This window comes from Pristiophorus japonicus, chromosome 6, assembly GCF_044704955.1.
Source record: "Pristiophorus japonicus isolate sPriJap1 chromosome 6, sPriJap1.hap1, whole genome shotgun sequence".
Classification (NCBI taxonomy): Eukaryota; Metazoa; Chordata; class Chondrichthyes; family Pristiophoridae; genus Pristiophorus; species Pristiophorus japonicus.
This window is the reverse complement of record NC_091982.1, coordinates 85,441,532-85,458,674: the sequence shown is the minus strand read 5'-3', so window position 1 is coordinate 85,458,674 and position 17,143 is coordinate 85,441,532. Positions and strand designations below refer to the sequence as shown.

At 43.3% G+C, this 17,143-nt stretch overlaps 1 protein-coding gene across 4 annotated transcripts in view; it reads right to left on the bottom strand.

Annotated features, from left to right (window-relative positions):
* The window catches only part of LOC139265182 (kelch-like protein 4), a 224,549-nt gene that overhangs the window by 189,368 nt on the left and 18,038 nt on the right, over nt 1-17,143 (bottom strand). The window contains exon 2 of one of the 4 annotated variants that reach the window (XM_070882114.1): nt 15,068-15,099. The exons of the other annotated variants lie outside the window; for them this stretch is intronic. Within the exon in view, the coding sequence (XP_070738215.1) occupies nt 15,068-15,099 (32 nt within the window). The remainder of the gene's footprint in view (nt 1-15,067; nt 15,100-17,143) is intronic. 4 annotated transcript variants of the gene reach the window in all.

Below are 17,143 nucleotides of genomic sequence, written 5' to 3'. Positions count from 1 at the left end.
TTAAATATATTCAATGACCCAGCCTCCACAGCTCTCGGGGGCAGAGAATTCCACAGATTTACAACCCTCTGAGAGAGGAAATTCCTCCTCATCTCAGTTTCAAATAGGCGGCCCCTTATTCTAAAACTATAGGCTAGGGCCTCCACTTTTGTGGTTATCATCCAAAAATGGGCGATAGTTCTGGCGTGGGTGTTAAAAAAGGGTTTTCAGATCGCCGGCTTCTCGCCCCTTCTCAAAGCACCTAGTCTCTATTTTTTAAAATGGGCGTTACCGTGAGCGATATAAAATGAGCGGTAGCGTAACATTTTTTTGACCTTCTGCCATAAAGTGTGCCCGTCCTTAGCAATGACATGGCAAACCCTCGATTCCCGTGATTCAGGAGGTCAAGGGTCATCATGACATGTGCAGAAGAGGAGACAGTGAGAGAGGGAGCTCAGATGGACTGAAGGCGTGGCTGGGTGTGGTGTGGTGAGGCAGGAGGGAGACTTTAGAGCCTCACAGCAAATAGGCAAACAAAAAGTAGCTGTTGCCAGCCACATATTTGACCGAATTTGGCCGATAATGGAGAGAGAGGAGGAGGCATCACAGCACGCTGTGGAGACTGACACTGGAGAGAGCAGTGAGGTGGAAGAGGAGCACATTGGAGGGCGCAAAAGAGCGAGGAGGTTCTCGGACGAGGCAAATGTGTCCCTTCTGCAGGAGGTCGAGTCACGCTGGGGTGATTTGACACAGAGAGGGCATGGGAAGCCCACCCCAAAGGCATAGCAGAGGATATGGACTGAGATAGCAGAGGTGGTCTCATCGGCAACCAGTGAGGTTCATGAGGGCAACTAATGCCGCAAACGATGGAACGAGCTTATGGGATCCGCAAGTGTAAGTATTACATTGATTTACATGTACTTATGTATTTATATAATTTGATTTTTAACAGTCATGAGTGACTATCAGCAGATGTGAGGTCTTGCATTTTTACCAGGATTGTTTTACTCAAAGCCTGCAGTCACGGTGTACGTCTTTAGTTAAAGAATGATAATTATCATAATAATCATGATTACATCTGTCGGTTATGTGTTGTATCAGTCTCTGTGACAGTACCTAGCAATGATATCACGCAATGATCTCATGCCATGTCGTCCTGTCACCTTTTACAGAAGAAGCTATCGACAATGAGGTCCATGCAAAGGCAAACAGGTGGGGAGCCACCAAGCCCCCGCGCCATCACTTAGATGGAGGAGCAGGTGCTCACACTCGTGGGGAACCACCCCTGGACAACCACGGATGCATCTGCAGACCCTGAAGTGATGCCACATGTGTAAAGCTTACAACATTGCGTGATATAAAGTCAATAGATGCCACACCCACACATATCTGAACAATCATATATGATAGATGATTTCTAAAATTATCATAGAAATAATGATGGCCTAATGAAACTCATTGGAATGCAAATGTGATGATGGTCATGAAATGTGATGTCTGCGATGATTTTGAGAGTGGTGGTGCTTTTGTCGTACATATGTTGTGTGTAGCGCTGGACTCACCTTGTGAACCTAGCACCCCCTTCTCTTCTAATAACCTCATTTGTGTTTTGCAGTTCAGCCAGCAACGCATCCCAAGACAAGACCACAGAGGCCAGAAGGTGGGGCGCGGGACGATCCAACATCTGGTGGAGCTCCGATTCTCACCTGTCAATCCACTAGGTCTGTTCTCCACGGATGAGAGCGCGGACTTCGAGGAACCCACGTCGCCACGCTCCAGAAGCCATTCCACCCCAAGGCCATCTAGTGGTCCTCCAGTCATTCCTGCCTCCACTCTGGAGGTACCGGCCCAAAGCACCTTGCCACAGGGCACCCCATTTTTCCCCAGGACGGCACGACCCTGCGGAGGTCTCGTGGACGTGGCAGGTCTGTTCCACGAGCGCCACATGAGGGTGGAGAGATGGTACAGTTGTCCAGGAGGACTGTAGACGTTGGTGACCAGCTCATCAAAGCATTGGGGGGCATCTCCCGACAGCTGGCCACCATGACTGAGTAAATTCCACGGATGGCGGAGGCCCTGGATGCAATAGCCAGGAACACTGCTGCCACAGGCCTCCCAGTGGTCCCCGAGCGTGGCACTCCACCCCAAGGTTCCGCACCACCATTGCGAATGACAGATGAGAGCAAGGACCAGGATCCTGTTTCTGCATCAGAGAATGTTGCCCCCTCGGCAACCCCCGCTCCCGTACCCATGCAATGATGACATTTGTCTTCATCCCCTCCCAATGACGCACCACCTGAAGAGCTCCTCAGTCAGTTGCCGTGGAGCGAGGAGGGGAAAGAGTAGAGATGGGGAGAAGAAGGGGAGGGGGGAAGGAAAGTGAGGTGCATGTCTGCAAGTGATGGCTGTGTTATATCTCCATCTGGGTATGCAATTTGTTGTAATGTACAGGGGCTGGGGACCATGCTCCTGCTTTGCCTTTGTATTCTGTGTTGCTGGACATGTTGAACATTTGATTGATGTCAATGGTAGAAAAAGTGGGATGTGGGCGGGGATTGGGTGTTATTGCATGTGATACTTATGATTTCAGACCAATGTTGGTATAATATTTTTGTGCATTGTTTCAGATAGCTGCACAGTTGCACACTGGTGATTCCTTAACATGAAAGGGTTAAATACAACTTAACATCAATCAACATAAACTTTAACTGGCATCAAGGTGATGGGCACCATTGATGTCTGAGCTGCACACACACAGCAGTGTGTCAGCGTTGTCACTCACACCAACGCTCTTTCACGCAAATCGTTCAGATATCAGCTCCTCACGTAAGAGTGGGATTTTTTAAAATGCCAGCCACACCGCTGGTGTTCGCATTTGGGCGAGCGATATTGTGGGCGATATATGTGCGAGGTGAAGAAAGTGACGGTGGGCGATCTCCTGGGCGTTAGTTTCGCCAGATGTGCTCTTTACGACCAAAAAAAGGGCGGGCGGTATTATTGAATCTCGGTGTTAATTCCATGCGGAAAGTAACGCTGGGCAATATTATGGGTGTTGATTTCGTCCAATCTGATGATTCCGCCCAAAAAAAGTAGGTGGGCAATAATATTTTTTCCCGGCGTGAAGCACATTGGGAAAGTAACACTCGGCGAAAAGTTTCCTAAAAATGCCCGTCAGTTTCCATTTTGTGCCAAAATGGGCAATATATGGATGTTATACATCATTTCAGCGGTAAAATGGACGGTAAGTGGGCATTAAGCAAGCAAAAAAAGTGGAGGTTCTACCCTATGCCCCCTGGTTCCAGATTCCCCCATGAGTGGAAACATCCTTTCTGCATCCACCTTGTTGAGCCACCTCATTATCTTAGATTTCTCAATGAGATCACCTCTCATTCTTCTGAACTCCAATGAGTATAAGCCCAACCTCAAACAGAGAGTCGGGATGAATGCATCATTTTCCGGTTGGCAAACATTGACTAGTGGGGTGCCACAGGATTGGTGTTGGGTCCTCAACTATTTACAAACTATATCAATGACTTGGATGAAAAGACCAAGTGTAATGTAACCAAGTTTGCTGATGAAACAAAGACAGGTGGGAAAGTAAATTGTGAGGATACAAAAATCTGCAAAGAGATATAGGGCTAGAATTTGCATTGTTCTCCAGATCGCCCAAAAGTTGGCGCTATTTCCACGGTTAGCATTTATAATGGTTTTTGTGATCGCTGGAATATCGCCGGAATAGTGCCAGAATATCAAACTTGCTAGTTTCCACTTTTTAATTTGGGTGTTAACCGCAGTGATGTGAAATGGACATTAGTGTTTTTTTCAGTCATGCAAGGCCGGCATCCACAGCAACGGTCGTTTCCCGTGTTTCAGGAGGTTGGGGGTCATCTGCACATCCGCAGAAGGAAGTGAAAGTGAAAGAGGAGAGAGAGAGAGAGAGATAGTGGCTAAGTGAGTGGGCAAAAATTTGGCAGATGGAGTATAATGTGAGCTTATCCACTTTGGCAGAAATAATAGAAATGCAAATTATAATTTAAATGGAGAAAAATTGCAACGTGCTGCAGTACAGAGGGACTTGGGGGTCCTTGTGCATAAAACACAAAAAGTTAGTATGCAGGTACAGCAAGTAATCAGGAAGGCAAATGGAATGTTGGCCGTTATTGCAAGGGGGATAGAGTATAAAAGCAGAGAAGTCCTGCTACAAGTGTACAGGGTATTGGTGAGGCCACACCCGGAGTACTCCATACAGTTTTGGTCTCCGTATTTAAGGAGGGATATACTTGCATTGGAGGCTGTTCAGAGGAGGTTCACAAGGTTGATTCCAGAGATGAGGGGATTGATTTACGAAAATAGGTTGAGTAGGTTGGGCCTATACACATTGGAGTTCAGAAAAATGAGAGGTGATCTTATCGAAACATATAAGATAATGATGGGGCTCGACAAGGTGGATGCAGAGAGGATATTTCCACCCATAGGGGAAACTAAAACTAAGAGAATTAGGGGCCGCCCATTTAAAACTGAGATGAGGAGGGATTTCTTCTCTCAGAGGGTTGTAAATCTCTGCCCCACAGAGCCGTGGAGGCTGGGTCATTGAATATATTTAAGGTGGAGATAGACAGATTTTTGAGCAATAAGGGAATAAAGGGTTATGGGGAGCGGGCAGGGAAGTGGATTTCCCTTTCATAAAACCATGGTGACTCTGCTTGACTAAATTTTGCTTTTCCAAATGTCCTGCTACTGCTTCCTTAATAATGGACTCCAGCATTTTCCCAACGACAGATGTTAGGATAACTGGAGTATAGTTTCCTGTTTTCAGTCTGCCTCCTTTTTTAAATAGGGGCATTACAGTTGCGGCTTTCCAATCAGCTGGGGCCTCTCCAGAATCCAAGGAATTTTGGTAGATTACAACCAATGCAGCCACTATCTCTGCTGCCACTTTTTTTAGGACCCTAGGATGCAAGCCATCAGGTCCGGGAGACTTGTCCACCTTTAGTCCTATTATTTTACCAAGTATTCTTTAGTGACAGTGATTGTTTTATTTTCCTCCCTCCCTTCCTGGATTATCCATTATTGGGAGGTTTTTAGTGTCTTCTACCGTGAAGACTGATACAAAATATTTGTTCAAAATCTCTGCTATTTCCCTGTTTCCCATTATTAATTCCCCAGTCTCATCCTCTAAGGGATCAACATTTGCTTTAGCTACTCTCTTCCTTTTTATATACCTGTAGAAACTCTTACTGTCTGTTTTTATATTTCTTGCTAGTTTACTTTCATAATCTATCTTCTCTCACTTTATTAGTTTGTAGCTGTTCTTTGCTATTTTTTTTAAAATTCCCACTCCTCTGGCCTCTCACTAATCTTGGCCACTCTGTATGCGCTTGTTTTCAATTTGATACCATCCTTTATTTCCATAGTTAGCCACGGATGGTTATCCCTTCTCTTAAAGTCTTCCCTTCTCATAGGAATATATTTTTGTTGAGAGTTATGAAATATCTCCTGAATTGTCAACCATCTTACACTTTAATCTATTTTCCCAGTCCACTTTAGCCAACTCTGCCTTCATACCTTGTAGTCTCCTTTATTTAAGCTTGGGACACTGGTTAGAGATCCAACTTTCTCACCCTCCAACTGAATTTGAAATTCAACCATGCATTGATCACTCAATCCTGGAGAATCCTTTACTAAGAGATCATTTATTAATCCTGTCTCATTACACAGTACCAGATCTAAGATGGCCTGTTCCCTGGTTGGTTCCACAATGTACTGTTCAAGGAAACTATCGTGGATACACTCTATGCTACACTCTTCCTCAAGGCTACCTTGGCCAATTTGATTTGTCCAATCAATATGAAGATTAAAATCGCTCATGATTATTGCTGTTCGTTCTTTGCAAGCCTCCATTATTTCTTGATTTATACTCCGTCCAACAGTGTAGCTACTGTTAGGGGACCTATAGACTACACCCACCAGTGACTTGTTCCCCTTATTATTCCTTATCTCCACCCAAACTGATTTTACATCTTGATCTTCTGAGCCAATATCATTTCTCACTACTGCATTGATCTCATCTTTTATTAACAAAGCTACCCCACCTCCTTTTCCTTTCTGAATTGTCAAATACCCCTGAATATTTAGTTCCAAACCTTGGTCATCTTGCAACCACCTCTCTCTAATGGCTATCAAATCATACCCATATATGTCTATTTGTGCCATCAACTCATCTATTTTGTTGTGAATGCTGCGTACATTCAGATAAAAAACTTTTAATGTTGTTTTTTTACCAATTTTCCATGCTTTGACCCCACTTTCTGATACACTTTTATGTTTATGCATTCTGTCCCTTCCTGTCACGTTCTGGTTTTCATTTCCCCCAGTGCTACCCTGCTCTGTTGTCTTCTCTTTGCTCTTTGACTTTTAAAATTTCCACTCACTGAACCCTCCCCCCCACTAATTAGTTTACTGCATGTCTAAACAACTGCATGTTTACATGTCTAAGTACTGCAATTAATGAATCTGTTTTGTAACTTATACATTCGGATGATAATTTATCCATATGATAATGCTTTACAGAACATGGGATCAGCCAATTTCATTGTGCTGATCAGGAATCAGATAGTTGATAAGGATTAACAAATATTCATCTACTGAGGATTAGAAAACGATTTGCCTAAATTTATAACAATACCACTATGTTAATGACAGTTCAAATAGCTATCTACTTACAGACACAAGGCACAATAGCTCACTTGGAGCAGTGGAACAACTACATTTTTGGTCTCAGTGGTGAGAATGTTCATGTCCATCAAGAACAAGAAGGGTCTCAGACCTGAAATGTTAACTGTTTCTCTCACCACAGATGCTGCCAGGCCTGATGAGTGTTTCCAGCAATTTATGCTTTTGCTTTGGATTCCAGCATCCGCAGTATTTTGCTATTGTAAGAATTTTTGAGTGTCTGGTTATGGCAACACTAGAAAGCTAGTGGTCTGAGGAGGGGAAACAAAGAGTGGTCCAACATAATCGGGCAAAACCGAGGTTGCAATGCTAATGCTTCAGTAAAGATGTTCGCACAGTACAATGACAGAAATCAAATATAACTTTTTGCCTCACAGACTACAAAAAAAGAATAGTCCATGCACAGCTGAATAGAAGGATTTGGAGATCCATCTTATGATTTGTCCCCAGCTGCCAATTTGTCTGGAGTCACCAGAAAAGGGAAATTGCTTTTGGACTACACATCACTGGTATTTAAATATATTTCAATTTACACGTATGATTACAATAAAATATTACTTCCCAAAATGCCTATGAAGTTCATAGCGTTTGCACTGAGGATAGCACCACACAACTGAAAAATTTAGCCCAGTTACTTGTGGTATCATATCATCAATATGCTATTCAATTAGATGATGATGAGCTTCTGTACTTGTATAATAGTCCCGATTGACCCAGTAACTAAGTGCAGTTCTGTCGGGAGTTGGGTAATATTGTGCTGCAGAAATCCAACCATCAGTACTATTGCCAGAACCTTTTGTATCTTAGATCTGCAGCCAATCAAAAATGGATGGAGAATGTGATCCTGAAGATATCAGGGAGAATATAATTTTTAGGATATCCATGGGCGAGTTGAATTCTAAGCTCATATCAGGACTGCAGAATACAACAGTGCTATTGTGTAACCTAGTCATTTGCAGATAACATTTTATCCTTTTGAAATCCTTGTCTGATGACTATCATCATTTGAATTACTAAAGGATAGTTGCAATGACAAGAGTCATACAGAAGATATATGTTTTAAATTACTCTTCTCCTAATCCTACCTACTTAGTACTTTTAATTATTTAAGTAAAAGTTCTTTAATTTTAGTTATTTTATTTGAACCAATCTCACACAACAGATTTCAAAAGATTTCACAATCTAAATCAATGTTATTAATGCATACAACTAAAAGTCACAAACTGATAAAATTACTTAACAACAACAACAACAACTTGCATTCATGTAGCCCCTTTAATGTAGTAAAAGTCCCAAGGTGATTCACAGAAGTCTTATCAAACAAAACTTGACACCGAGCCACATAAGGAGATATTAAGGCAGAAGGTCAAGGAGGTAGGTTTTAAGGAATGTCTAAAAGGAGTAGGGAGAGGTAGAGAGGTGGAGAGGCTTAGGGATGGAATACCAGAGCTCAGAACCTAGGCACTTGAAGGCACGGCCACCAATAGTGGAGCATTGAATGTTTGGGATGCCTAGGACACCAGAATTGGAGAAGCACAGAGAATGTGGTGGTTTGTACAGGTGGAGAAAGTTACAAAGATAGGGAGGTGTGGGGCCATACAACGATTTGAAAACAAGGATGAGAATTTTAAAATCAAGTTGTTGCCGGACCAGGGGCCAATTAGGCCAGTGAGCATGGGATGATGGATGAATGGGACTTTTTAAAACTTCATTCCCGTGATGTGGGCATCATTGGCAAGGCCAGCATTTATTGCCCATCCCTTATTGCCTTTGAGAAGGTGGTGGTGAGCCACCTTCTTGAAGTGATGAAGTCAGTGTGGTTAAGATACTCCCACAGTTCTTTTAGGGAGGGAGTCCCAGGATTTTGGCCCAGCGATAATTAAGGAACAGAAATATATTTCCAAGTCAGGATGATTTGTGACTTGGAGGAGAACTTGGGGGTGCTGGTGTTACCATGCACCTGCTGTACTTGTCCTTCTTGGTGGTAGAGGTCATGGGTTTGAAAGGTGCTGTCAAAGAAGCCTTGGCGAGTTGCTGCAGTGCATCTTGTAGATGATGCATACTGCAGCCACGGTACGCCGCTGGTGGAGGGAGTGAATGATTAAGGTGGTGGTTGGGTTTGTCAATCAAGCGGGCTGTTTTGTCCTGCATGGTGTTGCGCTTATAAGTGTTGTTGGAGCTGCACTCATCCAGGCAAGTGGAGAGTATTCCATCACACTACTAACTTGTGCCTTTTAGATGGTGGAAGTCAGGAGGTGAGTCACTTGCCAGAGAATACCCAGCCTATGACCTGCTCTTGTAGCCACGGTATTTATGTGATTGGTCCAGTTAAGTTTCTGGTCAATGGTGAACCCCCCAGAATGTTGATGATGGGATTCGACGATGGTAATGCCATTGAATGACAAGGGACGGTAGTTTGACTCTCTTGTTGGAAATAGTCATTGCCTGGCACTTGTGTGGCGTGAGTGTTATTTGCCACTTGTCAGCACTTGGTGTGAGTTAGCATACAGGCAGCAGACAGTTACCTCTATATTATGTTCACAGACCATTGACTATTAATTAAAAAAAACAAGTACAGATTTAAGAAATCCAAAAAGCACATTTAGTCCTGCGAGCATAGTTATATGAGAAAGATGCTATTGTTCGGCTGACAGAATTTGATGTACATCTCCTAGAAAGATGTATAATTAGTCTTCTTACTGACATGCTTCAGTGGAAGCTTTGCAGCAAATGAACAGTATAAAATAAAACCCTTGAGTTGTGTTGTTATATGGGGCTGTACACATGTGTCTTAATGCAAGGTGACATTGTTGGAAGAAAATAGGAATTCATTTGTTATTGTTTTTTTTTAATCTTTGATATTTTTTGAGGTTTCTGAAAAGGTTTAGCTCCTAAGCTGGGACATGCCTGTTCTAATGCATTGCTGCACAGCTTGCTCTTGATATTTCTTTGAGGGAAAAAATTAACAGTGCATTTTACATGTCATTATTTGTTGTTTTTGGAAGAAGTTAGGTTGATGACATTGAGCTAAGGTATTGTTTCCACCCAGAATTCAACATCATTCATTCCAATTGATTACTAACATAAGTAACAATGTTGTTATGTGTTCTGGTTAAATGTGCAGATGCTCAAACCCACCCTCAACTCTGGCCAAACAATTGTGCTTTCCTAAAATAAGCAGTTGAGTTGGCTTGATTCAATTAAAATGAGCTTATGCCTTTGCTCTGGTTTAAAATTTGTACCTAAACTGATCCAAAAATATAAGGGCTGATTTCCCCATCAGGCTCTCCCAGCGAGAATGCACTTGGCTTTACCGAAAATCTCTGACATTTGCTAAGTGGGATATTTCCCTATAGCTGGAGAACATGGAATACAGCTGTGAATGATGGCCTACCTACAATTGCAAATTTTGTGGGACTTATTAAAAAAATCATGTTATTAAACATAAATCGATTAGATTGGCTTGAATTCAGCCAAGCAGAACGGGGTCTATTCACACCTTACACAGTCCCAGATAATAATTACGTGGATGTCCCAGTAGCTTGGTCTGGAAACCCTGAAGTGTCGTGGCAGAATTCTGTCCATGCCAGATGCCCAGCTAATCAAAAATAAAGCTACATTTTGCTTCTTTTCTGATTGAAGGCTAACGTTACTGTGGTATTTTATCCCAGTAAACAATATCCCTGATTTGACTACGTTGCAAATTATGTTACGACTGGCTTATAAAATGTGGATCCAGCAAATTGAGAAACCCATGTGTGTTGCAATCATCCCGATCAAATGCACAGTTACTACTCCAAGAGGAATCATTCTATAATATAGTAATAAAGATTTCACAACACTGAACAGATGATTATGTGTGCAAATCAATTACATAAATTTAGCAGTTTTAAATAGGGCTAAGGCTCTGTAAGTAACAAGACCTTGCATTTTTAACAGGACCCTGGAGTTTCCCAGCTGAGAGCAATTGTCAGGAGCTGAGAAAAAATAGATGAAAAAACTGAGCAATAACATGTACAGAAATATACAATGTTTATAAGGTTATTTAGTGGCAGAATAAGCTTCATTACAGAAATATTTTTTCGGGGCTGGCAGCAACTATGGAATGTCCACTAGCCACAAGGCAGTGTCGAATGGCTGCCGATTTGTAGCCGATTTGTATTCTCCCCGGTGATTTTCCATCAGTCCCCACTTCCGCTCCGCTGCTGCCGAACCCTCCTAAGTGCGTCATCAAAGCACACACCGCCAATGTCCCACCCCGCAAGCAAAATTCACCGTAGAAAATCATCCGACCGCCGCTTGGTACCCCGACAGTTTTTTCTGTCGGTGCACTGTGTTTGCAGTGTGTGTAAAATGGCGGTGCGGCCTCCATTAAAGGGAGGGCACAATGCCACGGCCACCATTTTTCTTTTGTCGGCTGATTGCCAGGTCGGCCCGGCAATTATGGCCCTGGGTTCAGCCAGGCCACCAACAGGCAGCCAGGCACAGGCTGGCCCGGCCGAAACCCTCCCTTGTGGCCCAGTGGATCTAACTTAAAAAGCTGCAGAGCTCGCAGCTGCTCTCCCCTTTAATTGAAAGTGGGAGACGTGTTGAAGCCCCCAGCACAATGATGTCACTAGCCGAAGGCTAACAACCGACAGTGGCGGAGAGTCCGTCCGGCCTCCAGTTCCACCCCATTAGGACCCACTTCCGCCCCGCTCGAAAAAAAACAACAAAGAGCTGAATTTCGCAAGATCGGCGGTCAAAACACAAGGAAAACGGTAGGTGCGACCGGTTTCTGGCGGGGGTGAATTTTGGTCTCCTCGTCTTTAGGCATTTCTTTTTGTCAATTTGCAGGTACAATTGGCTTTAGCGAAGCCCATTTGAGTCAACTCCATCTGAAGTTTGCCCCTATTCTAGGAAATATATCTCATCAGATGGCATAACAATTGTATGCAGCGTGACTGAGTGGTGCTGTGGATTAAAAGCTGAGATCTGGCTTTGAATCCAACTGAAACTGTTGGGATGAACGTCTCTGCTGGCTGCAAGGATTCTATGTGAAATGGGTTTAGGCAGGCTCGGTCCAGTTCCAAGTGAGCATGGGTCTATTGTGCAAAATTGGTACAAATTTGCCATCTCACTCTGAGAGGCTCTAAGGATTGACAGTCCAGCCGGTGAATAAGTTCACAGTAATGCGCTATGGGGTGCTTTCCTGCAGTTGTAACATAGTACATGGCTGCAGTAGACCAGAGAGAGCTTTGTTCTTGAAGCTGGTTATATTATATGTGACCTAGATGTGCTTATTACCAACACTGGGTGGGAAAAGTGTTCCACTCTGCAAAAGGTACCAAATGCACCTCAACAAAAATCTTTAAAAGAAAGTGGCGTACAGTTGGAACTGTCCCAAGGGCAGGTTTTTCATTAAATGGACCCTAATTGTTACGATTCAGGCTGGCTTCAGATACATTTTTTCTCATCCGCAAAACAAAAGATAATTTCCATACGCAGGCCCTCGCTCCATATAGATTGAAGTATAACCTTATGCTTATTGCAATCTGGAATAAGAGCAGTTGCAGAAAACAATAAGCCCTTTTACCAATGAGGCATGCACTGGAAATAGTATTGGCTATCACCACACTGGATATCACCAGGACATAGATAGGCTAGGTGAGTCGGCAAAAATTTGGCAGATGGAGTATAATGTTGGAAAGTGTGAGGTCATGCACTTTGGCAGAAAAAAATCAAAGAACAAGTTATTATTTCAATGGAGAAAGATTGCAAAGTGCTGCAGTGCAGCCGGACCTGGGGGTACTTGTGCATGAAACACAAAAGGATAGTATGCAGGTACAGCAAGTGATCAGGAAGGCAAATGGAATCTTGGCCTTTATTGCAAAGGGGATGGAGTATAAAAGCAGGGAAGTCTTGCTACAGCAATACAGAGTATTGGTGAGGCCACACCTGGAATACTGCGTGCAGTTTTGGTTTCCATATTTATGAAAGGATATACTTGCTTTGGAGACAGTTCAGAGAAGGTTCACTAGGTTGATCCCGGGGATGAGGGGGTTGACTTATGAGGAAAGGTTGAGTAGGTTGGGCCTCTACTCATTGAAATTCAGAAGAATGAGAGGTGATCTTATCGAGATGTATAAGATTATGAGGGGGCTTGACAGGGTGGATGCAGAGAGGATGTTTCCACTGATGGGGGAGACTAGAACTAGAGGGCATGATCTTAGAATAAGGGGCCACCCATTTAAAACTGAGATGAGAAGAAATTTCTTCTCTCAGAGGGTTGTAAATCTGTGGAATTCGCTGCCTCAGAGAGCTGTGGAAGCTGGGACATTGAATAAATTTAAAACAGAAATAGACAGTTTCTTAAATGATAAGGGGTTAAGGGGTTAAGGGGTTATGGGGAGCGGGCAGGGAAGTGGAGCTGAGTCCATGATCAGATCAGCCATGATGTTATTGAATGGTGGAGCAGGCTCGAAGGGCCGTATGGCCTATTCCTGTTCCTATTTCTTAAGTTCTTATTGCTGATTGAAAATACCACACAAACAGACAATGAGATGTTGTACCCCTTGAGCAGTACAACAAGATGAGTACTGGCCAGCAAAAAATCCCTGTTATATCTCTTTACTTCCTTTGATCCAGGCAAGTACAAAGAAAAATAAATAGATTTAGTTCACAATTATTTAAGTTAACTCATCATGAAACACTTCCTGCAGTGGATTACCCTTCAATCATGTTAGGCTTCCACATGTAACCGTCCAAACTCCTGAGCACCAGACAAGCAATTCATATACCTTCAGAACATAGGCAAACTCTGAAAGTCGTGCATGCATGAAGTCTTGCTTTACAACTGTAAGCAATGGATTGTAATCAATATTAATTATTTCTAACACCGGAATGAACTGGGTGTCCCCTAGCACTTGTTTAAGCAATCCACTTAAAGAGTTCAGACAGATCCCTTTAAAGTTGACACTTAGATATTGGACAATCCTGTGTATTTCTCACCTACCTACATACAGAGAAATGCAGACCACTATCCCCGAAGGTCACGGAAGGCATTTTAAAATTACTACAATATTGGAAAAACTCAAATCCCAATGCAATGTATAAAAGATAAAAGGATTCTAATTTGAAACAAGATAGGTCTATAATAAAATTAACCATAATGATTGATAAGGAAATGGAAAGGAAAATACTGAAGGAATTATACTGGGTAGTATAGTATAGTATTAGACAGTCCCTCGTGTCGAGGATGACCCACTTGCACACCAAAAAGGGATGAGTTCACAGGTGTTTCTAGAACTACATCCTGAAGGGTGGAAGATGCCTGTGCATGAATTCTTTTAACGTGGAATGGCCATTGCACACCAGCCACCAAATGGGCTTGACAGAGCAAGGTCTTGGTTCAGTGGCAAGGATTAAGTAAGATGACTGGAGACCAAGCTCTGCTGCACGGACCTAGTGCGCACACGTACTCCTACTGTGGCGTAGCAATCAATGGTACATGCATAATGCTGCAACAACATTCAAAATGTGACAGCTAATTCTGCATATGAGGGATGGTGTTTCAAGTGAACAACACAATGACCATAGTCGTCCCAGCCCTGAGAGTGCGGGTTTGGAGGCGGGCCCGCTGATACAATGGCCCTGATTGACAGCGGGTCGGGATCCCACTCTAAACCGGTCTCCGTGCGAATTTCTCAGCTGTCAGATCTGCGTTCGGATAGCAGACCCGACAGCAAGCGGTGGGACAGGTAATTAAAATCATTAAAAGGTACTTAAATGCTCGTTAAGAGGCTTAAAAACAGGCACTTACAATTTTACCAACCTTTTGACGGGTTTGCCATGCCTCGGAGATCACGCCACGTAAGTGGAGTCGGGTTCTCAGTGACTCTCTATTGCTTTGGCTAGTTGATAGCAGCAGAAGTGGTATAAAAGCTATCATTTCACAGCTGTTCACTTTCCAAAGTCAGAAGATGAACCCTTCAGGTTTTGGAAGAGAGATTTGAGCTGTGTGATCTTTGGAAGTGCTTGCACTGAACTCTCTAATCACTGTCACCTCCTTGGAGCAACCTCGCTCGCTATTGACAGGGCTCTTCTGTCATCTCAACCTCTTGGTTCTTAGAATCCCACCACGATCAGCCCTAACACTAACATCACTAAACACACCAGCAGCACCAACAACAACACCAATCTTCTCCGCAATCACCAGATGATGCACAGTACACAGGGTATCAGCACCCAACCACATTGCTGTCCGGGAGGCCAGTGATGGTCTCACCATGGCCACATTCACTCCACTTCACACTGTACACCCTGACTGCCACATGATGCAACAGGTTGGCACCACTCCATACCAGCTCCATAAAGCATCCCTTCAATGTCCAACCCATTCCTTTCACACTCATCACCATTGCAGGGGAGTACCCTTATGTCTCACCATTCACTGCAACTCACTAAGCCACTTCGAAAGGTGCCCACAAATCTGTCCAAGAACACAAAGTACTGAAAATAATGATTTCAATGTTTGACAACACAACAACATAAACAATACATGAACATTGGCTAAAGGACCCAAGTGTCTACCCTTGTGTGTTGTTAGTTGGTATGATTGGACAAGCATGAGGGTGAGTATGAGAGATGGCTATGGGTCCTTTGGGAACTGGGGAACTGATAATGTAGACAGAGAGAGAGAGGGATGGGTGGAGGTGCAAGGTAAGTTGGTGTGAATAAGGATGTGAGGGGTAGAGTAGGGAAGGCAGAGTGATGGGCATGTGATGAGTGGTACAGCAGGATGAAGTTGCAGTAACATTTCGTGATCTACTGAGATCATTGAAAGGTTTGCACCACTGCAGCCAGCTCCTCCAGACGACATCCCTGTGTTGGTCTCCTGCAGAGGTATCTTCCATCCATTTGAATGGAAAAGAACCTCCCTGCTTGCTGTGATTCCCTCCATAAGCCTCTGGAGGGAATCATGGGAGAGCCTGGTGTAGCCATGCACCTTTGTGCAGTGTTTATCAGTGTTTGCAGTAGCCCAATGCTGCAAAACAGTGACAGAAGAACTGTCAAAAATAAGTTGGGAATGGTCGCTTTAAGGAAACTGGCTGTTGACACGTCATCAGACCCGCTTCCAGTTAATTGGCCGGGAAACCTGCAGGGTGGGCTTAACAAGCCCCATCCATAGAAGATTGAAGGGAGAGGGCAGGCTGCACTTCGGAGCAGGTTTCCCATGCTGCACCAATGCCGCCCGCAACGAACTCGCTTCTGTTGGCAAAATCCCGGCCAATGTGTGTGTGAGAGGGAGAGAAAGCACACATTTCACAGGCAGGAGAGGTGGGGTGTGGATCTCCATATGCAACAAATCTTTGGGTTTCTGAAGTGCAAGTGCAGCAGCTTGTGTTTATGGTCTATCGCAAGTGCTAAAAAGTGAGACAGTCATCATCTCATAGAAGAGTGATAACTAGTCAGATCTCTTCAAACTTGGAGATAGTGAACTTTGGGATAGAATAGGCTATTCTCACTGGTGCCTTAGGCATTGTGGTTTTGGACTGTACTAAGTTGAGGAGCATGGAATTAAAAAGATTAAAAAAGAAAAGAAAAATGAAATGGAACTGAGGAAAAAATAGAACGGAGGTAAAAATAGAAAGACAAAAGGAGGCCATTTGACCTGCCATGTCAACAGACCATGTGCAATGTTCACTATGATGAACTTTATCAAATTTATTTAGTGCTTCGAGTTCCTCTATGCAGTTTGTGAAATTGTAAATGTGTTCTTTATAAACACATGTATGATTTTAATATATATAACACACAATGAAAATCTTCCTCCTTAATCGTCTTAAGTAGGTAAAGAACTACAAGCAACAAGCCAAAAAATTCACTATGATTCCTAACAATAATTCAGTGAAACTGCAAGGGAATAAACCTAACACCGTGCCAAAAGAAGTCCAGAGCCATGCAGACAGTGTCATTTCATACAATAGAAGGCAATTAGAGAGAGAGATAAATAAAAGATAATGAAGACAATTTAGCCAATTGCAGAGCATAAGTTCACTGGGAGTGCTGTAAAGTTTACTCCAAAATTAGAAAAAGATGAACAATATGTGTAGTGATTTGAACATGGAACAAAGCACTGAAAATTAAATTTATTAGGAAAATTGATACAGAGTAGGAAAGCAAACAAAAACATATACATGGGTTAAAACAAAAAAAAGATTTTCAAAAGCAAGGTTAAAAACTAGGGGGCCGACAAAATTGCTGTTCTCTTTAAGGCCTGTTACCCCTGCAAATCGACGGCCAAGTTGCGGAGTGCAGTGGCTGTCGACTTTTGATGGAATGGCCGCTGCTAGCCCTTGCCCTTATGAATTTTCCCACCGGTGCCTCGATCCCCCCCCCATTGCTCTGCTGCTGCCGATCGGTGGTAAGCACGTCATCACCGTGCGCACCG